The sequence below is a fragment of the Melanostigma gelatinosum genome (assembly GCF_949748355.1).
Source record: "Melanostigma gelatinosum genome assembly, chromosome: 2".
NCBI classification, from domain to species: domain Eukaryota; kingdom Metazoa; phylum Chordata; class Actinopteri; order Perciformes; family Zoarcidae; genus Melanostigma; species Melanostigma gelatinosum.
The window spans coordinates 489,280-514,706 of record NC_136635.1 but is presented as its reverse complement, the minus strand read 5'-3'; the positions used below and the strand labels follow the sequence as shown (position 1 = coordinate 514,706).

At 41.7% G+C, this 25,427-nt stretch overlaps 1 protein-coding gene across 1 annotated transcript in view; it reads left to right on the top strand.

Annotated features, from left to right (window-relative positions):
• The window catches only part of adamts17 (ADAM metallopeptidase with thrombospondin type 1 motif, 17), a 270,965-nt gene that overhangs the window by 129,917 nt on the left and 115,621 nt on the right, over positions 1 to 25,427 (top strand). Inside the window, exons 8-13 of the mRNA XM_079292165.1 lie at positions 3,837 to 3,942; positions 8,689 to 8,829; positions 14,361 to 14,511; positions 20,238 to 20,339; positions 21,685 to 21,830; positions 24,445 to 24,614. Of these exons, the coding sequence (XP_079148291.1) occupies positions 3,837 to 3,942; positions 8,689 to 8,829; positions 14,361 to 14,511; positions 20,238 to 20,339; positions 21,685 to 21,830; positions 24,445 to 24,614 (816 nt within the window). The remainder of the gene's footprint in view (positions 1 to 3,836; positions 3,943 to 8,688; positions 8,830 to 14,360; positions 14,512 to 20,237; positions 20,340 to 21,684; positions 21,831 to 24,444; positions 24,615 to 25,427) is intronic.

Here is a 25,427-nt window from a genome sequence, read left to right as displayed (position 1 = left end):
TTTCCTGCTGAAAATGCGTTGGAATGCTGAAAGCTGAAATGAATCTCAAAAACATTGCTGAAAATAGATATCCAATTTAAAAAAAATTGCAAAAAGCTGAATAATTCAAAAAGTTGAAAGATTACAAATATGAAGTTATATCACCCCTCTCCTGAAAGAGCTGAACATTTTGATATTCGAACGGTTTCTGTAGCTTAAAAGAATTCCAGCAGTAGTGATATTTGTTGTAGTAGTAGTAGAAGTATTATTCGCAGTATAAGTATGAGTAGAATTTGAATAAGTACTAGTTGTAGCAGTAGTGATATGTGTAGTAGCAGTAGTAGTAGAAGTTGTCGTCGAAGTATTTGTAATTAGAAGAAGTAGTAGAAGTAGTAGTATCAGCAGTCGTACTAATAGCTGTAGCAAGGCAAGGCAAGGCAAGTTTATTTGTATAGCACATTTCAACAACAAGGTAATTCAAAGTGCTTCACATAAAACCATTAAAGCATCAAAACATGCTTAGTAGTATTAGTACTACAAAACATAGTAGTATTAGTACTGGTTATTAGTACTGTAGTAGCAGGAATAGCAGTATTAGCAGTTGTGGTATCAGTAATAATAGTCGTGGTAGTGGTAGTAATAGCAGTAGTGGTAGTAATAATATTTATGGTAGCAGTAATAGCAGTAGCAGTAGTAGTAATAGTAGCAACAGCAAAAGTTGTAGTAGTAGGGTAATACTAGAAATATTAGCAGTAGTAGTAGTTTCATTATTTCACAAAAAAGCCAGATTTTGAGCGAAACGTTTAAATACAGTTACCATGAGGCTTTTATTGGAAAGGGTGGGGCTGGGTGGGGAGGAAGGGGAGAGGAGACATAATCATAATGTTTGACACACATAAACAGAGGTTATTAAATGACAGCTTCATCACAAGCAGTTCAGTTAGAATTCACTCTCTGGGGCTTTTATTTTGAAATGGGGTGTGGGGGGTGGGGGAGAAGGAGAGAGAGAGAAAGACAGAATCATGATGTTCGATAAACACAACCGGTTATTAAATGACAGGCTCATCACAAGCATTTCAGTTAGGATTCATTCTGTGGGGCTTTTATTAAAAATGGCGTGTGTGTGTGTGGGGGGGGGGGGGGGTGGAGGAGGGTGGAAAGACCTCTAAAGATCCCTAAGACCTGAAAGACTGTATGAGAGAGAGAGACACAGAGAGAGAGAGAGAGAGAGAGAGAGAGAGAGAGAGAGAGAGAGAGAGAGAGAGAGAGAGAGAGAGGAGAAGAGAGAGAGAGAGAGAGAGAGAAGAAAGAATGAGTGAGAGAGAGCGAGAAGAAAGAATGAGTGAGTGAGTGAGTGTGTGAGAGAGAAAGAGAGAGAGAGAAGAAAGAATGAGAGGGAGAGAGAGAGAGAGGAAAGAGAGAGAGAGCGAGAAGAAAGAATGAGTGAGAGAGAGCGAGATGTAAGAATGAGTGAGTGAGTGAGAGAGAGCGATGAGAGAGAGAGAAGAATGAGTGAGTGAGTGAGTGAGAGAGAGAGAGAGAGAGAGGAGAGAAGAAAGAATTAGTGAGAGCGAGAGAGAGAAGAAAGAATTAGTGAGAGAGAGCGAGAAGAAAGAATAAGAGAGAGAGAGAGAGAAGAAGAATTAGTGAGAGAGAGAGAGAGAGAGAGAGAAGAAAGAATTAGTGAGAGAGAGAGAGAGAGAGAGAGAGAGAGAGAGAGAGAGAGAGAGAGAGAGAGAGAGAAGAAAGAATTAGTGAGAGAGAGAGAGAAGAAAGAATTAGTGAGAGAGAGAAGAAAGAATTAGTGAGAGAGAGACAGAAGAAAGAATGAGTGAGTGAGAGAGAAGAAAGAATGAGTGAGAGAGAGAGAGAGGAAAGAATGAGAGAGAGAGAGAGAGAGGAAAGAATGAGTGAGAGAGAGAGAGAAGAAAGAATGAGTGAGAGAGAGAGACAGAGAGAAGAAAGAATGAGTGAGTGAGTGAGTGAGAGGGAAGAAAGAAAGAATGAGTGAGTGAGTGATGAGAGAGAGAGAAGAAAGAAAGAATGAGCGAGAGAGTGAGAGAAGAAAGAAAGAATGAGCGAGTGAGTGAGAGAGAGACACCTCTAAAGATCCCTAAGACCTGAATGACCGTATGAGAGACACAGAGAGGGAGAGGAGTGTATGTGCGCTTGTGTCTGTGAGTCTGTGTGTTTATAAACATCACTAATTGGCTCAATCGCGAACACCTGTGTGCCTGAAGCCATTTGAAAATATTCTCCATAGAGATCCTATTGAAAAAATAAAAAGCTTAATAATTCAAAAAGTTTAAAGGTTAGAAATATAAAAAGTCATAGCACACCTCTGGTGAAAGAGCTGAACATTTTAATAGTTGAACGGTTTCTGTAGCTTAAAAAATTAAGGAGGAGAAGCGGTGCGACGGAAGAAATAGAAGTTGAATAAAGAAACAGGATAACAATAGTTGGAATGCTTAACAGCATTCCAACAAATAGAAGACAGGCCACAATTCTAACAGCTTCACAGTAACAGAAGTTAATATGAAGCCATACAGTAACAGGGTTCAATGAAAACAAATCACTTTATTTGTACAGGCGATGGTTCTCGCTACTCTTGCTATCTTTGTTTTTATTTGACCAAAACTTTTGAAAATGAGACCTCAGTCTCTATGGATTTTGTCTAAATAAAGGTTAATATTAATAATAGAGCTGATATAGTGATTAATAGATTAATAACTGAATAATAAATTGTTTTCTTGCTTAAAGTAAATGTCTTATCACTTACTTTTCTTCTCAGAGTACACCAGAATGCTACATTTTAAAGCTCATATTGAAAATAAAATTCTCGGAGCACCCCCCCCCCCCCCCCCCCACGACAGGCTTTTGGGCTTGTCACCTTTTTCACCTCTGAGTTTGCAGGTATGATATATAATGTAACTATATCTACAACTTTATAAGCTGTGATATCAAATAGCTTTTGCGGCTCCAGACAAATTTTATTTGGTGGAAAATAGGGCAAAATGGCTCTTTGGATAGAAAAGGTTGCCGATCCCCTGGTCTAGATCCACAATTATGTTGCGTGTGGGGAAGGCTGCAATGAAGAACACACCTTTCTCATGAGCAAAAGGTAATGTTAGATGCTTTGCCATAAATAATTCCCCCCATCACTTTTCAATGTTCCCTGTAAAACCTACATCACACTGATATAACACTCTGGACTCCAGTAACAAATTTAGCTTGAAACAAAAAACATGTCGATCCCAATTTCTAAATCAAATGATCTTGTAAACCCTTTTCAAAACATAACAAAAAGTCTACAAGAGACCAAACACCTATAGCTGGCTATAGAACAACAGCAGTGACTCTGACACTGTTACAGCTTGGTGAAAACTCAACCAAGTCAATAAGTTGAGATAAGATCATATATATTTTATTGTCCCGCAGGGAAATTTGTCTTGGTCTCCAAGCCGCTGCATAATACAATACACTTGCCACATGCATGCATAGATCATACATACACTCATGCATAAACGTGCTTAAGTACACATGTTTTCAATAGTTGCGAATAATAAAACCAGGTGCGATCAACACAGATGATAAATATTCAAGTCACAATATATTATTCCCCAATAATATCATATCATGTAATACCATGCATAAGTGTGTGTGTGTTTGTTATATTTGGCATTAAGAGCTGCCTTGTCTCCTTCTCCGAGGAGTATTTTTATTTTGAGAGCCTATTAAACTGAAATCCGAGATCACAGAGTTGAATTTGTCAAAATAAATGTTCCTTACTTCGATGAATGTTTTATATTTTTGTATCTGTTATTTATCAAGCTCACTGTCATGTTACTGTGTTACAGGTATTGCTTATCTAGGGGGTGTCTGCAGTGCCAAGAGGAAGTGTGTGTTAGCAGAAGACAATGGACTCAATTTGGCTTTCACCATTGCTCACGAGTTAGGACACAAGTAGGTTTTACTGTGCTCAAGTGTATTTTGACAATGCATTGTTATTATACTGCTCTTTGTCCATGTTGCTGTTGTGAGAATGCTGTGAAAGTGTGCTCATGGTTTACAAGTCCAAAACAGAGTATGGAGGAAGTGCAGGGGACCAGAGTTCAATTTCCTCCCACGTTTGACACATTACTCTCACAAAAAAGATATTTTAATGTAAACATCCATTTATTTTCATTTAGTTATCAGTGTGTCATTGAGTTTAATTTTATAGGAATTTGGAGACTTTACAGTTCACCAGCGAAATTGAATCAATTGTTCCTTGGTTCAGACCCAATCTATCGACCAAATGGAAATCTGTTCCAACTTTGACATATAATGCTGCGTTCACACCGGTCGCGTTGATTTTTGGATGAGTGTCGAGATTACATACAAAGTCTATGCACAGACGCGATGAGACTGGCGCGCCGCGATTTTGCGATGGCGCGTTGGACGCCGCAAAATCGGCAAAGCGCGAGTTGAAATTTTTCAACTTCTGCGAAATAATCGTGTGACGCTGTGGCGCGATAGCCTATCAGCGTTGAGTTGCTCCCCCTGTCATCACTGACTTCCTGCCATTGTTGAATCAGGAAATAAATCCTGTAGCCGTCTGTGTTCACCCAGAGCTCTACGATACCTCATATCAATAGAGACCGGACCAAACTATGTGTATACATGTGTGTGTAAACCATACGGTACAAACAATGACTAGACGCTGCCGTATTTACGTCTACATGACGTTATTGAGTGCTGGTGGAGCTGCTACGATGTTAGCATAGCCTAGCACCGATCCATCAGAGCTCCATTGAGAAGACAAGTAGCCTACAAATCGGCATCATTATGGAGTTATTTCGGAGTCCCTTTTTGTCGGTTTATTTTCCGTTGAATCACAGCCAAATCAGTTTATGTTGTGTTCCTACAGCTGGAGTAAACAGCGACCGGTGGCTCGCTAGACACAGTGAATACAGCTCGATGAAATCCACGGAGCTCCTCTGAACAATATTATGAACCAGACATGACGGCGTTTGGCATTCCGACGTTTGAGGGACTTCCACAACACGTACAAAGCAGCAATTGTCCTTATTCCTTTCACGGTTGAAAGCGGAAAGAAATGACGGCCAGGTGAACGGCTTCCAGTCGATAAACCACGCCCCCTCTCCGGCGCTACGCGATTTTGCGGCGTTTGGTGTGAACACGACCGGCGGCGCGTTGGACGAGATTTTGCAGTGCGTCAAAAAATCAACGCGACCAGTGTGAACGCAGCATAAGACACACTGATTAGGGAGGCACTGATACCACAAGTACTTACATTTGAGTACTTGCTAATTCAGAGTACCATGTTTAACCGTGCGGTTTAACAGTTAACCGATATTAAACAGTTAATATTAGAAATTATAAACCGAGCAAACCTAGAGGAGCGGCTTGTCACATAAAGAAGAATGCCACTGGTCCACCTTAAAGGTCAGCTCACCAATAGTGCGCCGGAACAGCTGATAACTTCCGGGATAACATATTTCACTTTAATCATCAGCTGGCTGACACGGGACACATGGTACTTAGCTTGGGTCTCCTCACGGTACTTGAGGAGTTGTAGCATTTACTCACCGACAAATAAAAGGTACACACACTTGAACTGCTACATACGCAGCTGTAACTTTACTGCTGACGTCATACTCATCGTCACACACAATCTCTCTCTCGACCGGGCACTGGCTAACGTAACGTTGGGCTGCAATACGGTGGAAACCCTGACAGAGTCTACCTAGCAGACACACAGCTGACAACCTCACAGCTAAACGTATTAATGTGATGGAGACTAAAGTGGCTGCATATGTCAATGACCAGGCACAACATTGTGGCTTTTAACTCTGCTGGAGAAGAGAAGTCTGTTCTGATGGATTTAACCAGTTAGTGTATCAGTTTATTGTTGCAGCTGGACGTTGTTTGGGGCTCAACTGAGGCTCACTATTAGCTCTGATACCGATACTGGTAGTGGTGCATCACTAGCAGTGGATCATGTTCAAGACCATGTACAATGTGGAGTTTAGTACAGACCTTGTTCCATCTCCACCACCTCCACAGTTCAGATGGGCAGAGCTCTCAGAAAACCTTTGGCTATGTGAGCAGTGTGGACTGAAGGAACACGTTGGAGTTGCCTTTTTCAAAGTTGGAGAGTTTCACTCAAGTATAACAAGAGCTGTCTTTGGATACACTCTGGAGAGCTTTGACTGCTGGACTGGTTTTCTGTGTGTTTTGTCCACAAACCCTCAGTGGACCAGTACCCTGACTGATGTTTGCTGTGTTGGGAACGTAGAGGGGCGTGTTTGGGTTATCAGCATTTAAGAAACTGAATTCTTGACATCAATAGAATTATTAATGTAAGTAACAATTATTAATGATTATTAATAACAACGGGGCACCACCCTGTAAACAGGGACTAATAACCAAACGATAAACTAAGTCTCATAATTAGTGGCCACTCGTAATGTCAATAGTCGGGTGCGACTACACATTCGAAGTGACAGTGAAGGGTTAAGTTCGTACACAAGACTACTACATACAGATCTTATTACACAAATATGCACAAGTAATCACAAACGACTGCTCTTTAAAATATAACTGAATTTATTAAATCGAAATAATAAGTGATCAGATCAATTAATATCACAACCAACAACGCTATCATACAATTTTATGTGCCTAATATCTAAACAAATGAATAAAATGGGTGATGATGTATGTAATACAAGTATGTGTGTGTGTGTGTGGGTCTGTGTGTGGAAAGGAAGGTGGGTCTTAAAGCTATCGCTAAAGACTACAAAGATGGCGGCGTCGAGTGACGCAGACAAACAGGGAGGGGCCTTAAAGCGTTATAGCTAAAACCTACCACCAGATGGCGGAGTCGAGTGACTTAGACCAAATGGCGGAGAAAGGGGGGGGGGGTCAGCTATATGTGGTTGCGTGTGTCGGCGCACACGTGTGTTAGAACAATAGGTGAGAGTTTCACCCACAATCCGGAGCTCTATGTGTGTGCAAGTTACGGAAAACAAGAGGAATAAAAGGGCAGAGAGAGAGGAATCAGAGTTTCTGTGTGTGATGTCGCGTCGTAATGAAAATGAGGATCGCCGAGCGTATCTCACACAAGTTGCCGTTGTCGCTTCGCGAACTGACGACACTTATGCCCGATAGTCGCGTTTCCACACTTCACTCACAGAATCGACTCAAGGAAATAGAGCAAGAACAATGATGAAATCAAATAATCCCAAAAGCAACAGTCAAACAGGAAACGCACAGTACGACGGGCCTCGGTGCACCGTCGACGATTGCGCAATCTCACAGCAAAACGAAAACAATGACTTTAACACGACAAAAACACGGGAATAATAACATATAAATGAATGGCCTGAATTCAACTTAAGTTCATTTAAGCTAAACTACGCCCAGACACCGTGACTCTTACTATGAGATGCTTCGTGGCAAGGTTGTAGAGTGTTTGTCGATGAATGGTCTTTCCTCCTCCAGGAGGAAAAGAAAAGCGTGAGGCTGCTGCTGTTTCGGCGTCGCTGGTGAGCGGCTGCTGTTTCGGCCCGGCTCGCTGCAGAGAGGAGGGCCTGTGGTTTCCAACGTCGGCTGAGACACGTGTCGGTTCGTATCTCCCGGTAATGGTCGGTGAAGGAAGATTGTTTGGTCTCCCTAGTACCGTAGCGTGTACACGAAGGTGGGGAGTGGCGCGTGGGAGGAAGGATGCTTTCCGCGGGCCAAGGCCTTAAACTCAGAATAGACGTGGTCGATTTCGTCCAGCGAAATGGCACGTGCGTGCTGAGATGAGTGGGGGTTGAGGTCGATCGGGTCCTCTGGTGATTCTTCTTGAGACTAGACGGAAGTCCAGAGCGAAGAGAGCGATTTTGGGCTGCGTTGCCGCTTATAAGCGGGTCTCTGCGCACAGCGGGAGACGGCTTGTCGGCCAATGAAAGGTCCACCTCCGCGGTGGACCGAAGGTGGAGGTGTGGTCATCTCCAGGGGGCAAGGATCAGACCCCAGGTCATTTGTGAGGAGGGGTGGCCCATGTGAGGGACTCAACCAGCCAGGAGGTGGCGCCAGAACCCCAACAGCTGTGACAACAAGCACTGCCTCAGGCGTGAGCAGGGTCGGATCGTGGTCCCATGAGGCCCCTGGGCACATGTTTTTTGGAGGTCTTGCTGCACTTTATATATTTTATATTACAAAGCAAGTGAATGGATATGAATGGTTAGCATGGTAGCCCCTGCCATCAGTGTATAAATGTGTGTGAAATGGGTGTGCAAACTGTTGGGGCCGCAGAGCAGCAGATGGAGATGCACTCAGCTGTGTTATTGTCAGGTGGTTAAGAGTGGTGAGTGAGGAGTCACCAGGCAGGAAACAACAGTATAAAACCGATAATGAAAGATGTTTTGAGAAAGTGTGAGTCACTACAACCACGAGGTTCTTTAGTGTGCACCCTGAATGAATATGATGCAGTTTGCTGCAGCAAAATGAGAAATTAGCTGTGGACACACACAGAGGTGTACACTCACTTACAGTCACAGACTCACTCATGTACGCACAAACACAGGCATGCACAAAATAGACCAAAATATATCGACAAAGACAGGGACTGAAAAGTTGGCATTTTGACTCCCTTGTTTGAGAACCAGCTTTACTACTCTTTGACGCAGTGTCTGTATATCCATGGCTTGTCTTTAGCATGGGAATGAGCCATGATGACGACCATGCCACCTGCACTGGTCACTCCCACATCATGTCTGGTGAATGGGTTAAAGGAAGAAACCCCAGTGACCTGTCCTGGTCCTCTTGCAGCCGCACCGACCTAGAGAACTTCCTAAGGTGAGATACAGCTGGATGAACTTGCTCGATCTTGTAGACTTTTTAAAAATTAACTGTATATCACCATTGGTCTCTGCTTTCCCTTTGTTATGGACAGCGGTGTCTGGACATAAGGACATTGTGTTGCCAGAGATTTCTGTCCTGAGATTTTTCAATTGGTTTGCATATGTGCAAATAATCCTACATGATGCCAATCAATCAATCAATCAAACTCAGGGTCCATATAAGACAAATACATAAAATGACATACAAGAACAATAAAAGTACATAGGCCTAACAATGCTTACAAAGAGACAGCTGTACCAATGTCTCCACAGCTGGGACTGGTAGCGTGTGCTACTAAACCGTATGTTGGATAAAACCAAGATGATGACATTTTCAGAGTCATTAAGCTGACAAATACATTTATACATACGATTTCGTCAGAAAAGTATTGAATTGTGCAGCCACGAACATTTCACTGGCACTACTCCATCTTGGTCTCTTTAGTAATATTCTCATGGCGTCATTTTGTCATGTCAAATGGTGCGGTTAGATATCTATCAAATGTGTCCTTCCTTTGAAACCTGGAAACATATTTAATAGGGTATTAAGTCAATTACAAAGACATTATGAAATAAATAATCATATCAATAAATTGTTTACAAAATAATTGAACTCAAAAGGTGTACAGCCTAGCTGCATAACCGAAACCCCCTCCCACCTCCGAACGGAGCGCTGGGAGACGGCTTGTTCAATAACCTCAATAACCACTGTTACCTAGGTAACGAACACACCCCCCAAAATATACACGCGAGACCGTCCTAGCCTGCTTAGAGCAGGGGTCTCAAACTCATTTTCACTCCGGGCCACATCAGCATCATGGTCGCCCACAAAGGGCCGGTTGTAAATGTCACCACTCGTAACATATTGTTAAATAACTGTCTGCATTCACAGTTTAAAGTAGTCTTCAATGTACTCACAATACATTTCCATGTTAAATGTACAGTAACCAGCCAAAGAGCTGCTTCTATGACTGTTTAAGTATCTCATAATTTTGACTTTCAATCTCATAATTTTGACTTTCAATCTCATAATTTTGACTGTCAATCTCATAATTTTGACTGTCAATCTCATAATTTTGACTGTCAATCTCATAATTTTGACTTTCAATCTCATCATTTTGAATTTCAATCTCATCATTTTGACTTTCTAATCTCATACTTTTGTCTTTCAATCTCAGAATTTTGACTTTCTATCTCATAACTTCGACTTTCTATCTCATAATTTCGACTGTGGGGATATTTTTATTGTCAAGTCTAACTTTAAAAAAAAAAAAAAAAGGTTTTAACTTTTTCTCTTTTTTTTTGCTGGCGGATTCGCGGGCCACATAAAATGACGTAGCGGGCCGGGAGTTTGAGACCACTGGCATAGAGGGACGAAAACCAGGATAACTAACCACCACTAGCCACCGTCATATCACTTATTTCAGGCTAAAAACCTTGGTCTCCCCGACAGCCGGATATCAACGGATTTAGGTGTGTGTTTGGACCCGCTCTCATGGGCCACCCCTGGAGGAGGAACCCTGTGTGTTTGGGAACCGCGCTTGGTTGTTAGGGCCAGGGTCCTGAAGCTGCCCTTAACACCCCTAACTTAAAGTACCAATCTAAATCCCTATTGCTTCTTAATACATAACCGCTAGCATCTAAACATGATCATCAACACTGCAACATCACATGTGATACAGCAGCAGAGCTTCAACATCAATTCTCGTCAAAAATCGAAGTCTACACAAATTCAAAAACAATTATCAATTTTCACAACAGAGCTATGAAATCGGTCTGAGCCAACCAAGTTAGTAACTCACAACAATATTTAACAACACTTATCTTATCTCTAGCTTTTAACAGCAATTACATTTCAATTATATGTCTAATCTAAATTCTTACTGTCAGCCTATCCCAGGGGAAGAGCACTCTTACTTTTAAGAGACTACGGGAACCCCAACAGAGATGAGCAACACTGGACTTTTAGTTGGAATGCACAAAATACAAACCGGTTTTATTTGGTTTTCACAAAGAGTAAAATATCGAATTACAAAAATGTTATATCGGAAAAGTTAATACAAAATGTCTAGAACATGCAAGTCCTCCAAAAAGCCTCGAACTCCTCTCGTCTCTCTTCTTTATTAGCCTCTCCTCCTCTCGTCTCTCGTCTTTATTAGCCTCTCGTCCTCGTCTTCTGCATCCTTCATGTCCATATATAGACAATAGGTCCTTTTCAAATCATTAAACCATTTCTATTTTAAAGTTAAACGCCTTCCCTGTTAACCCCCTTTTCTGTGGAAGTGCGGTAATGGGAACTTGTGACATACGCTGCTGACTGCCTGTGGGCCCTTCTCTGTGACCTAGAACAGTGTTTCTCAACTGGTGGGTTTTCAGTGGGCCTTTGCATGACAAAAAAAAAGTTGTGATTTTATTTTGAACGGCATTTTTTATGCAGCGGAATTATTCCAGCATTTACGGCACTTGTTCAGTGGTGCAGGAAAAACACCGACCAATGCGTTGTGAATCACATCACATGATGCAGCTCAGCCAATCAAATATGAGTAGTCTGACAAGTTTTCTGACTCGAGTGAGATGTACACACACGGGGGAGAGACGAGGATACAGAGACAGCAGAGCAGGACTATTGAAGTGAGAGTTGTGAAAGTTAAATCATAGGATGATCTCCAAAAGAGAAAAATGGCCAGAGAGACCAGAGTCATTCGACTCTGACTGGACAGACTCATAGAGGTGAATTCTTCCAACACTAATTTCTCTTTTTAGAAGATGAGAAAAGATATAATATTGTGGCTTTTTCACTTTGCACTGAATGAACTGAATTTAGAGCTGCAGGGCAATTCAGTGAAAAATAATGTTTCTAAAATGAATTTCGTTACGTAATAAATGTTTTTAATCCAGCCGTTATTTTACTTGAAATGAGAAGAACATTTATTTATGGATTGCTATGTATTATTTATAATCCATCCAGTTAAATTTGAAAAGTGAGAATAATAATTGTTAAAATATAATTGATGTGTACTTTCTTTATTTGATTTGGCAGTTGTTTACTACACAGAGACGTTACTACTACTAGACTTCTTGAATATAGATATACCCAAATTATATATATATATATATATCTTCATATATATATATATATATATTCTTCATATATATATATATATATATTCTTCATATATATATATATATATATATATATATATATATATATATATATATAATATGGGTCGTGGGTCGCGGCTTGTCATTACAGTATTTCTCAATTGCTAAAACACTAAAACCCATTGGCTGAACAAAGTTCTCAGTTGCCTGAACTCATTTAGCTAATTGTGCAGTCTGTTGTCAATACCTTAAACTGTGTCACATGGTAAAACACATTTTGCAGATCTCACTTAGACTTTTCAGCAAAACTCTAAACACATTCTCAGTCTCAAAACACATTCTGCACTCTAATGCACATGTCATCCACACTGGTAAACACAAGTGGCAACAATCAAATACAAATAGAGAACACATGTCATTGATTAAACACAATCACTCAAAATGGATTTCACTTGTATCAAATGATGTGACACAACCAATATTAGCCAGTTTAGAGCACAAACAGGTGGTTGAAGGTGGGAAGGAGAAAGTCTGAGAATGGATAGAAGAAACAATGTGAGAGGACGAGGAAGAGGAGGACGAATAGGAAGAGGAAGACAAAGAGTGGAAATATCTGATGAAATTCGAGCAACAGTCATAGACCATGTTATAGTCCACGGACTGACAATGAGGGAAGCAGGACTTAGACTGCACCCCAATTTCAGCCGATTGTCTGTGTCCACCATAGTAAGGACATTCAGAGAAGAGAACAGGTACAGTATGCTACTGTATTTTTGTAATTGCAAATTGACTGTACGACACTATATGCAGCTGTTTCAATAGACATTTGTAAAGTGCATCACTGTATGTATTGTACTGCATGAATATTTTTTGTAACTTCACATCTACTTTTTGTAGAACTGCAAGGCTGCCACATGCAGGTGGAAGGAGAGCTATATTCACTCAGGAGCAAGAGACTGTTATAGTGGGCATGGTCCTTCAAGATAATTTACTGTAATACGACTCAGAGAAATCCAGGAACGAGTGATACAAGACAACACAAACGTCCAGGGAATCGACAGTGTACAATAAACAAATTGTATGGCCTTGAACATGGTGCTTTCTATTTGTTACAGTAACAGTACTGACTGCTCAATAGATGTTGACTGGTTGCAGGTTCATATCAACAAAGAACAAGAATTACAGTATCACAGAGACAAAGGACATGTTTGTGAGATGCAGGGTACAGTACTGTACAAATAGGGGTACAAGGAGGAGGAAGAACAAAAGAAATTGCAAAGAGCAAAGCACAGTAGTAATTTCTGATAAATTTTGAGCGACTGTAATAGAACATGTTTTCGTTCATATGAAATTTGTTTTGAGATTAAAAATGTACTTCTCCCTGAGAACTACATGTTTTGAACAATGCGCTTTCTATTTATTGGTGTATTGTTTACTGACTGCTTGATGGTGTATATTCTTTTGATCACTTTGTTTATGATTTGAGAGCAGTGTTTGATTTTGAGCACAGGTAAAACTGTTTTGAGGCGAAAGTTTCATTTTGCAAGAGGATTCAGAGGTTTTGTAAATAGTGCTTGAAGATGAGGTTTTGTGTTTACAGTTTTGAGAGAATGGGTGACCGTTTCAAGAAATGTGTCTTAGCAATCGAGAAAAACTGTAAGGGGTGATGGTTGGTCTCGCAGCCAGACCAGTTGAGAACCACTGACCTAGAAAACAAATACGTATATTCCCGTGTTCTATGTTTTCAAGACACAACGCATAATCTATGTGCCTTTTGTTACCCAGATACAGTATCTCCTATGCTTCACCAATTTCACGACCTGCACGGTGTGGCGCAGGATGATCCACATAGGCTCTATTGAACAGGGTGTCTCTCTGACTAACTGATTTACTTCTTAAACTTATCCCCTTTCTTCCGATCTGAGTGAGTTTACTATTAGTTTACTTATTTAATTTGCTGACACATACATTTAGCACTATAATTCTTGCATGATTATAATTTGATGAAGGATATAAAGTCACACATTGAATTCAAAATCATTCTTGAACCATCCCAATACTGTTTGGGAATAAATGTAATGATGGAAGTGTCAGCCAGATGCTCAAACCTCATGATACCGTCATTACGTTCTTTCTTTGTCTTGTGTCTCGCCCCTCAGGCTGAAAAGTGTCGTTAGAGTGTCAGAGTTCATCTGCAGTGTAACGGGTGTGGTAAGGACCCAGAAGCAGTACGACAGGTGTAGTTGGAATAAAAGGCCTATGTACTTTTATTGTTCTTGTATGTCATTTTATGTATTTGTCTTATATGGAGCCTGAATATTGGAAATAAAACAATTGGAAATAAAACAGTTCACTGCACATTATGAAACCTGTTCTTTTAAACAGGTCCAAAGCCAGTGCATGCCTACTACACACAGACCCCAGGAGCCGTTACCAGATCCGCCTTCCTCCCAAGCTGCCAGGCATGCACTACAGTGTGGATGGACAGTGCCAGATCCTGTTTGGAACCAATGCCAGTTTTTGCAGTGATATGGAGGTACAACACACTTCGTTTGTCCTAGGAACATCACGTTATTCAGTTTAAATAACATATTTATTGTATATCCAACTCACCCTGACTACTGGAGCTCCATTGATGTTTAGAATGTGTCAGAGTGGAATTACTCCAAACACAAGACAGGGGCATATTTGCTTCTCTGGAAAAAAAAGGTTATACATAACAAAAACAAATTAAACCTAAAATATCCTGAATGTAGGAGGGACTCCTGGTTGATGACCTTCGACCGCTTCCCACTGGATGCTGTGAGCGGTTTTGGTCTGGTGTCCGCTCTTCATCCATCCGTCTGTCGTCCGTCTTTTGTTCAAGCTTCTAATGTAGTGCTCCCCACAGCTGTCACATGTGATATCATGATTATGTCAATTACCACGCTGCTCTCCCTCTGAGTGTGGTCCATTATTTAGTATGTTCCAGCATCTTAAGTTGTTGAATGGTTTATGATATGTGTCGACTGCTTGTGACATGAATAATTTCAATTGTAAAAGATATAAACCAACTCAAACCTTATTATTTTATCAGCACTGTTAGCTCTCCTCAGTGCTGAGTAGAGGGCTGGACTTCCAAAACCGGTGGTCAGCATTGGAAGTGCTAATAAAATTAGCATCATCTGTAAAATAATGTTAACTAGTGTTGAAGAGTGCAAACACAAATTCAATTTAATTTATTTTGTTTGGTCGCGTGTTGAAGGACTGCGCAGAGGAGCTTAAGGATGTCTTCACGGATGTCTTTAATACTTCTCTGAGACAAGCTGTTGTTCCATCATGCTTCAAGGCCACCATCATCATACCTGTGCCAAAGAAACCCACTCCGTCCTGCTATAATGACGACCGTCCGGTGGCACTGACCCCCATAATGATGAAGTGCTTTGAACGGCTAGTCATGTCACACATCAAATCCATTCTTCCCCCCCCCACCCTGGACCCTTTCCAGTTTGCATACCGTGCCAAGCGGTCCACGGAGGATGCAATCTGCTCTGCTCTCCACCCAGCCCTCACCCATCTGGACTCAAAAGACTCATATGTGAGAATGCTGTTCATAGACTTTAGTTCAGCATTCAACACCATAATCCCACAAAAACTCATCTTCAAACTTGACCAGCTGGGGCTCAACACCTCGCTGTGTAACTGGCTGCTGGACTTCCTCAGTGAGAGGCCACAAGCAGTACGTGTCGGCAACAACACCTCGAGCAGCATCACACTGAGCACAGGGGCCCCTCAAGGCTGTGTGCTCAGTCCACTGCTCTTCACCTTGCTGACACACGACTGCACTACAACCTACAGCACCAATCACATGGTCAAGTTTGCAGATGACACAACTCTGGTTGGTCTCATCACCAACAACGATGAGACCCACTATAGGAAGGAGGTCAGCCTTCTGACCACGTGGTGCAGAGACAACAACCTCCTTCTGAATAACAGCAAGACCAAGGAGATTATTGTTGACTTCCGGAGAGGCCACACTCAACACCCACCACTGACCATCAATGGTGCTGATATAGAGAGAGTGAGCAGCACCAAATTCCTGGGGGTGGACATCAGTGAGGACCTCTCATGGACAGCCAACACAACATCACTGGCAAAGAAAGCCCAGAGGCGCCTCTACTTTCTCCGCAAACTGAAGAAGGCAAGACCACCCCCACCCATCATGTGCACCTTTTACCGAGGCACCATTGAGAGCATCCTGACAAACTGCATCACTGTGTGGAAGCTGCACTGACTACAACAGGAAAGCCCTGCAGCGCATAGTGAACACAGCTGGAAGGATCATTGGTGCCTCACTCCCCTCCCTGCAGGACATATATGACACCCGCCTCACCCGCAAAGTGACCATGATTGTGCGCGACTCCAGCCACCCCTCACACAGTCTCTTCAGCCTCCTGCCCTCTGGGAGAAGACACCGGAGCCTCCGTGCTCGCACCACCAGACTCTCAAACAGCTTCGTCCACCAGGCTGTTAGGAAGCTGAACTCTCTGAAATCTCTCCCTCCTCTCTTTTAAGACTCCCCATGTCCAACTGCTGCTAAATACAGATTGATAGTTTTTTTGTTTTTTTCTCTTATTATATATATTTATTGTCTAAATGTTTTTTAACGTTTTTTAATCTATTGCACTGTATTCACTTTATATGTTTATGTGTTGGACTAGAGAGAAACGTCTTTTCAACTCCCCTGTATGTTCAGTACATTGTGGAATTGACAATAAAGCAAACTTTGAACTTTGAACAGAGGACTTTACTATATGTACATATCGGGACCATCCTCTAATACTATGCATATATCACCAAGTATGATCTTAGTTTTCATATAGTGTCAGTGACTAAAATCGCTGCAGTGTACACAACTTTATGAATTTATTCCATAGGGACAGATTCAGCATACCACCAGTGGCGGGCCGTGTATTTTATACCTGGGCCTTCAGTGCTGTCCTACTACAGTTGAGCCACCTCCTAATAACCTCATTATGACGCCACAGCTACAGGTTATTAGGGGTGTAACAATACACATATTCGTATTGAACTGTTCGGTACGAGGCTCAAGGTTCGGTACGCATTATGAACCGAACAATACGTTTGAATAATACTCTTGCATTTGGAAAATGCAGAAGCTTACAGATGTAACAGACAACGTGCTGTCTGACACGCCCGCCACGGAAGAACAACATTGTTCTCTGGTGAGGCACGTGTGTTCTGGGAGGCGCGCTACTCTAAACTAGCTTAGCAGGAAAACCAAGAGCAGCAAACACACTACAAACTCTCCCCGCAGTGTTTAGGTAGCTGCTCCCTACCGATTCAAACAGGGCTAAAGCAATCGCCACACAATCCCCATTTCTCCAGACCATAATTCTTGCTTTGTAAAAGAAAACAAGTTATTATTTGTTTCGTGTATGAATGAAGCTCAACACCTACAAATTCTGCAGCGTGCAGATACATGAATAGGTCAAAATAAAAAAAGAATCTACATCTAGAATCTAAAAAGGTCATGTCAATGTCATAACTTCTTACATATCTTTCAACTTGAACTCTTATTACTAAGTTCTGCTAGCTAGCTTTACTTTCACAACAGTCATGCTTGCCCACTGACCAATCACGCCACATGTTAATGCTGACTTACTCGGCTAGGCCACCCAGAAGCTCTGGCACGTCAAGGAATACATAAGACATGTCAAACTAAAAATCTGATTGGTTGAAGACTATGACAATCAACAATATCGTCCCCATTTACTTAGACTGCAAAGTCTACCTAGAAGGCCTCGGGCCTCTTCTTACTTAGAGAAATAGGTCTACTTAAAACAAGCTGCACTGGAAGCAGCGCTGCAGGCTGGAAGCAGAGCAAGTGAGGAAGACAGTAGCTGTGCAATGAGAAAATATGCTAATGTGGAAAAAAATTACAATACATGTAGTGCAGTGGCGGGCCGTCAGGGCCTGCAAGGCCTTCTCTGCTGGCCTAAACAGAATCACAAAGCTATATATATTTAAAAATAAAAATAAAATCTATTTTACAATTTAATAATTTTTCATAAATACACTACATGTATTATAATTCATAAAAATATATTTCTTTCCCATTATCTTATTTTCTTATTGCACAGCTACTGTCTTCCTCAGTTGCTCTCAGATCTCACCGCTGTCTCCATGTAAGAACAGAGCCAGAGGCCTGCAGACTTTCACCTGCAGCCAGTGCAGATTAAAGTAAATGGGGACGATATTGTTGATTGTCATAGTGTTCAACCAATCAGATCTTTAGTTTGACATGTTTGGCGCATTCTTTGACGTGTCAGCACCTGCTAGCCGGCCTATAATTACGTCAGCATTACATGCCGCTCAGTGTTCATCTGTAGCTTTCCCGCTAGGTGCAGAGTGTGCTGTGATTGGTCAGTGGGCGAGCACGTGACTATCGTGAAACGAAACTTAACAGCCAGCAGAGGCTGATGGGTAGTGAATCACATCACGTGATGCGGTTCAGCCAATCAAAATGCATTCTGACTGAGTTGAGCTGCACCATGATAGAGGGTGCTGAGCCGAGGAAAGACACTGTAGAGCAGTACGTTCAAGTTGTGAAAGTAAAATCCTGTGATACTTTCTTTGGGTCGTGGCTTGTCATTAAGGAATGACGGTGGATCCCACAGCCAGACCATCTGAGAACATTATATTTTCCTGAATTTAGGCTTTTGCATTCTCTAAATGCTCGAGCGTTAATCAAACGACTCGTACCGAAGACATAAGTTAGTTAATAGTTACAGCCTTAAAAATTTGCTGTGGTGCCACAATGTGATTATAAAGTGGTATTTCAGCTGCAGGACCAGCAGTGAAGGCCCAGGTATAAAATGCACGGCCCGCCACTGATGTAGTGTATTTATGAAAAATTATAAAATAGCTATAACTTTGTGATTCTGTTTAGGCCAGCATAGAAGGCTTTGCTGGCCCTGACGGCCCACCACTGCCGTACACAGACAAACTGAAAACAGCTATCCGATGCAATTATCAGAGCTCACTGGAGTTACCATGGTGACTGTCACTCTCTGCCTTCTCCAGTCACCTCAAATCTTCACTACCTGCACGTAAGGATTGTGCAAATTAGCAAAGTGTGGAAACAAAGTTAATGACAGCTCTCGCACAATAACTCCATCTTATCATTTTCAGTCCGAATCATAAGCGAATAAACAAATCAATTGTATTCACATTTTAAACTTTCTTTTTTTAAATGATGACCATGTCAAGCCGAGGGGCAGATCCGGGACTCAATCGCAGACACAAGAGACGATGTGAAGTTTAAACTTAGGGATCTTTACTGGAAAAAAGGTCAAAAACAAACTTAAAGCGACTCCAATGGAGCAGGCAAAATATCCAAAATAACAAAAGAAAGGCAAAGGTACAAATCAGGAGTAAACTCTGGAGCACCGAGCAAACACGAGGGAGACACAATAAAGGAACAGTCCACAGACCACCTCACCCACAAACTAAAAAAAGTCCTTTTCTTGGTATTCCTATCAGTAAAGACCCACTGATCAGCAGCTCATTTCTATGCATCAACATTCATAAGGTGCTTTGCGTTGACCATTTATGGTTGAATCTGGGCGTGTGGAGGGCGGGATGTGAGGCTGATTCAGGTGTGCACATTTAGAGGTTGATTTGGAATTTATAAAAGGAAATTGGTCAATGGCAGGCATTATGCAAGGTTTTATGAATCAGAATATGTTTTGGCGTACTGCATTTACACAAACATTTAGTGTGGATGCTACGCATTGTTTTGTAAATAAGACCCCCAGAGCTTTCTTAAGACAGTAAGCCGAGTAAAACAGGCTTTTATTTGAAAAAGACTTGTTGAAGAGATGGGTCTTTATTTTCTTATTTCCCTTATTTAAAGTGGAACTTCACCCCCAGTTCTGAAACTAAGTCCATCCACTGCATAATTTTTGAAAAAGTTAAAAAAAGGGGCTCATAGATGAAACCACGCCCACTTCCATATGACAAACGCCTCGATGTAGCATCGGCAAATATACAATATGACACAATATACTTTACTGTCCACAGAGGGAAAATTTCCCTCAACTGAAATGCTGCGAACATGGTTTGACACATGACATGTCATCTTATCTTTATCGTTGCCTCCATAGTAGTCATAAAAAAGATATATAAAATAGTGTTATGATGCAAGACCCCTCAATACAAAGCTGTGTGCGTGTGCGTGTGTGTGTGTGTGTCTCTCAGCACCTGATGTGCACTGGCTTGTGGTGTTTAGTGGAGGGAGATGCAGCCTGCAAGACCAAACTGGATCCTCCTCTGGATGGAACAGAGTGTGGTGCAGATAAAGTAGGTCTCACCCACACACTGCTTCTATTTTTCTTTTAATTTTTTCCTTTTTGGGGGGGGGGGGGGTGTTAACAAGTAGTAACAACAATGAAAACGGGGGATGTGAGGGATTTTATTTTCACACACTGCTTCCATGAACAAATACTCTTCACCTCTCAAGCAACAGCTTCTCTTAGAGCAGGGGTGTCCAAACTTTTTTCAAAGAGGGCCAAATTTGATAATGTGAAAATGCCCAAGGGCCAACAGTCCCTGCTGACATTATTTTAAACAATACAAGTAGCCTATACATACATTGTTATTTTATCATTTTATTTTCAATGACAGCAAATAGCAATGTAACCAAATGTAAGCATTCATGTCTGAACACATCTCAACAACTATTCTGCCTTTCTTTCACATCTTGAAAGTCAGATAACAAAGAACAAGCCATCTAAAAGCTAATTACATAGGAACCGATCAATATTCTCACCTCAAGACAATCTTAAATATGACTTAGTGAGGGTGATGAAAAGTTGTCTAACATTTAAATTCAACACACATGAAACAGGCTCACGAAAAAAATCAAGTTGTCTCTTCGTATCTGATGATAGCTCTTCAGTGTTACGAGCCAGGCAAACATTAGCAAACTCTGTCTTCTTCTCGGGGCAAATGTTTTCTGCTATTTTCATAACACAGTCTTTGATAACCTCACATTCCGTAAAAGGTTTGTCATGTTTAGCAATTACCACGGCCACTCCGCAGCTTACTTTGATGATGTTTTCATGTGAAAGGGACCGCTGCTGTGTGGCCAAGTTATCTTGGAGTTGCTTCACTTTTCTAGCACGGACGCTCTCTGATAGCTTGTTGTAGCATTAGCACGTTTGGTCTCGTAGTGTCTCTTTACATTATATTCCTTAAACAAGGCAACAGTCTCATGACAAATTAGGGAGACACAGTTGTTTCGGTTTTCGGTGAAAAAAATATTGCGATCTCCACCTCTCCTGGAAGCGGCGGCCCTCATTATCGACTTTCCTTTTTTTACTTGCCGTAGCCATGACAGTTCAAGGGTCAGAGCCAATTTCAAACAGCCAGACAGTTATAGAGTGGTGCTGCCACCATGAGGTAAAAATAGGAATTGCATGTTGAATTTGTATGATTTATTCATTCCGTTTTGACTGTGCTGGCGGGCCATAAATAATGCATTTTAAGACGGAAGGCGCGGGCCGTATAAAATCTGACCTCGGGCCGGACTTTGGACATGCCTGTCTTAGAGGATGCCTGTTGACTTGCCAATATGCAGAATATGAGTGTCTACTTGTCCATTTAAAATCCTTTTAATCTGTGAGTGTGTCTCTGTGTGTGTCAGTGGTGCAGGGCAGGCAAGTGTGTGAGTAAGACTCCCATCCCTCAACATGTGGATGGAGACTGGAGTCCATGGAGCCATTGGAGCATGTGCAGCAGGACCTGTGGTACTGGAGTCCATTTCAGACAGAGGAAATGTGACAACCCTCCGTATGTCACCTATAACTGTCTGTTTGTCTGTGTTTTTTGTGTGCTTTCAATTTACCACATTGCCATACACATCCATCCATCCATTATATTTCTGCTTATCTGGGGCCGGGGTTGCTGGGGCAGCAGTCTGGGCAAATCCCAACATTTTCCTGCTCCTGAGGCTCAGGAGCATTGTTTCTCTCGTCAGGAGAGACGAGACAAACAATGAACAGTGTGTTCTGGGTCTACCCTTGGGCTTCTTACCAGTTCTTGCCTGGAAAACCTTTAAATGAAGGCGTCGAGGAAGATCCTGATCAGATTTTGAACAACTTCAGCTGACCCAGCAGCGGCTCTACTCCGAGTTCCCTCCGGATGTCTGAGCTCCTCAGACTATCTATAAGGCTGAGCTCACTCGCTTTTATCCATAGTCTCATTCTTTTGGTAACTACCAAAACTTTTTTCACTTTTTTCATGAAAATGCAACAATACATCCATTATGTAATAACTAACCATTCTACATTAAGAAATCATTATAACATTTAACAATGTTTATTGTATGCATTCCAGAATTAATCATAACGATTCAAAATTCATCCATTCATTCATTTTTAAACATATCTTTAAAGTATTTTGGTCGTACCCTATGTATTGACGATTAATAAGCATTGCCTTATATTCAATTCTGTGGCTGACAGGATGCCAGTGTAGAGAGTGTAGCTGTATTTTGAAGCTAAAGCTAAAGCTTCTTGATGCTCTTTTTGGAGAGCCCTGTCAAGACACCATTGCAGTTGTCAACCCTGTCAGAAATCAAAGGGTGAATGACTTTTTGACATAACACCCCTAAGTTTGGCTATATTTGTAAGATGATAAAAAGCTTTTTTCGTATTTTAGAACAGTCAACTATAACGAAATGCCGCAAATTATTACAAAATGCAGGTGTACTACATTTTGTGGAGTTTGAATGCAGTATTATTACATATGGCTCAAGAATACATGATGTTGATATGTTAACACAGGACCACATTTCTAACTTATATGATAGCACACATACAACAAGTGAAAAAAACGGGGTACTTTCTTACCAATTTAATTTCTACATGTATCTATTAGGCCGCTACTGGTCTGAAATGCTATTCCACACAGGAGAAACAAAACATGCACAAAATAATGCAGCTAAATTTTATTTTATTATTGATTTTGATGAAGGTGCGTTTGATGAATCCCAGATAGGACAGAGAATTCACAGTCAGTGTCTGTACAGTACATTAAGATAAAAAGAAATACAGCAAATTCTAATATCTTGGCAGTAGGCGTAAATCCACATAGCAGAATGGAGCTCCTCATCTGATTGTGCTCATATCACCTGCTGCTTGATGCTTGATAACCCATGGCGCTGAATAGTATGATTTAGAGACAGATTGTACTTTGAGCATACCCATACACTTTCCCATACCGCATTTTACAGTCATGTGTGATTATCTTTAAATTGAACTTGTATTTATTGGAGCACTTATGTCATATTAACGAATACACTCATCAGCATCGGAGAAGGAAGTGTGGCAAATGGATCAATTCGTGGTGTGCAGACCTTGAGATGATCACTGTCCACAGCCGCCCACCCAGCAAGCCCTGCTGGAGCAAACGCCACTGAAAGCCGAGTCGAGACGATGAGAGCCACAATAGAAGCTAAGCTAACCCAGCTAGGACCTAAGACTATTCCACCACCCAGTCGGCTCCTGGCTAATGTCCAGTTGCAGGAAAACTCAGGCTACCCCAGCCACTGAAGAGCTGACTGTTGAGCCCACATCTTTACAGAGACCTGGCTCCATCGTTGCATTCAGGATCAAGCTGCACTAGACGGGAGGTGTGACGCAGGACTCCATCGGGACACTCAAACAGTCAAAGTTGATGGGCAAAATGTTACTGATGTCAAATCTTTAATATTAAGATGCCACCATATGATCTGGCCAGAGAATTGTTTTGTTGATGCTGTTTACATTCCTCCTGATGAAAAATGTACTACAGGAATGCACTACTGTTTTTGTTTTGCATTGTAATGTTTTTCTTGTGCAGCAAATGGCTGCAACTGCATTTCATTGTGGCAAGTCCAACGCATTTGTCCCTGCCACAGCAAGACTTTCCTCAACCTTACAGAAGTGCCAGCTGAGTGCCAAGCTGCCGAGATGCATTCAAAACCCTTCAACTAAACTGCCTCGAAGCACCGCGATTTTTGGCGAAGCTCTATCTGCTGTCTCGTGTCACTGCTGTTTGTCACTGTGGTTTTTATAATACGTACTTATTCCACATTGTGAGCTTCCACATCCAGAGTGAATCCGGCATTTTTTGAGCCAATAAACATATCAGTTTTTCTTCTTTCTTAAATATGTTACCTTACATCGCCAATAACAATCAAATTTGGAGTAGACTGTCATTTTTTATTTTGTAATACCGTGACATAATACCGCCACCGCAAAAAAAAAGAAAAAATAAGTATATTTTCGGTCACATCGTCCACCCCTACTTGATAGCCTCAATCTCCTTCAGTTCTAACTGTTTATACTGTACTGTACTGTGTGTGTGTGTGTGTGTGTGTGTGTGTGTGTGTGTGTGTGTGTGTGTGTGTGTGCGTGCGCAGGCCTGGTCCTGGTGGGCGACACTGTCCGAAGGCCAATGTGGAGCACAAGGCCTGTGAACGTCCTCCATGTCCCAAGGGGGCAACGAGCTTCAGAGACCTGCAGTGTTTGTCCTACGACCGACACGCCAGCAAGAAGAAGGGCAGCTTGCTGACTGCTATTATTAATGATGGTGAGACACACATACATACATACTCGCTTGGCATACTTTGGTAACACATTAAAAAACTACCCCGATTTGGGGATGCCACTCTCTCAGTGCTTACGAAGAAATATACCACAATCACCACATATAAATGACACCCACATCATGAAAACCACTTAATATTTTTAGATGAAACATCCATGTGAAATTGTACCATTAGTTTAGGGACAAGTGTAATTTAGGCAACATTTTGGGTCACATGGCACACTCAAGTCTTATGAAACCTACTTTAGAGGATTTGAGAGACTGATTTTACCCACATGAAAGACTTTTCATTTTGTCTCCAAGTAAGAATAATCAACAAATGTGTACAATCGATACTTGTCAAACCTCCCTCAACATCACCGGAACTGCTCTCTCCTGGATTATATTATATATATTATATCATATCTCACAAACAGACAACAGTTCATCAGTATCAACAACTGCACCTCCTCCACTGCTCCTCTGTCTCAAGGCGTCCCCCAGGGTTCGGTGCTTGGTCCTCTTCTGTTCATCCTCTACTTGCTCCCTCTTGGTAACATCATACGTCAACATGGACTTCACTTTCACTGTTACGCCGATGATGTCCAACTCTACATCTCCACAAAAGCCATCACCACTGCTACTCACTCCACTCTCACCAACTGCCTCACTGACATTAAATCATGGATGCAAACCAACTTCCTCAAACTGAACTGTGATAAATCTGACATGGACATCATCGGTCCCAAATCCCTCACTAAAACCTGTCACAACTTATGCCTCACCATCGACAACTCCACTCTGTCTCCCTCCCCA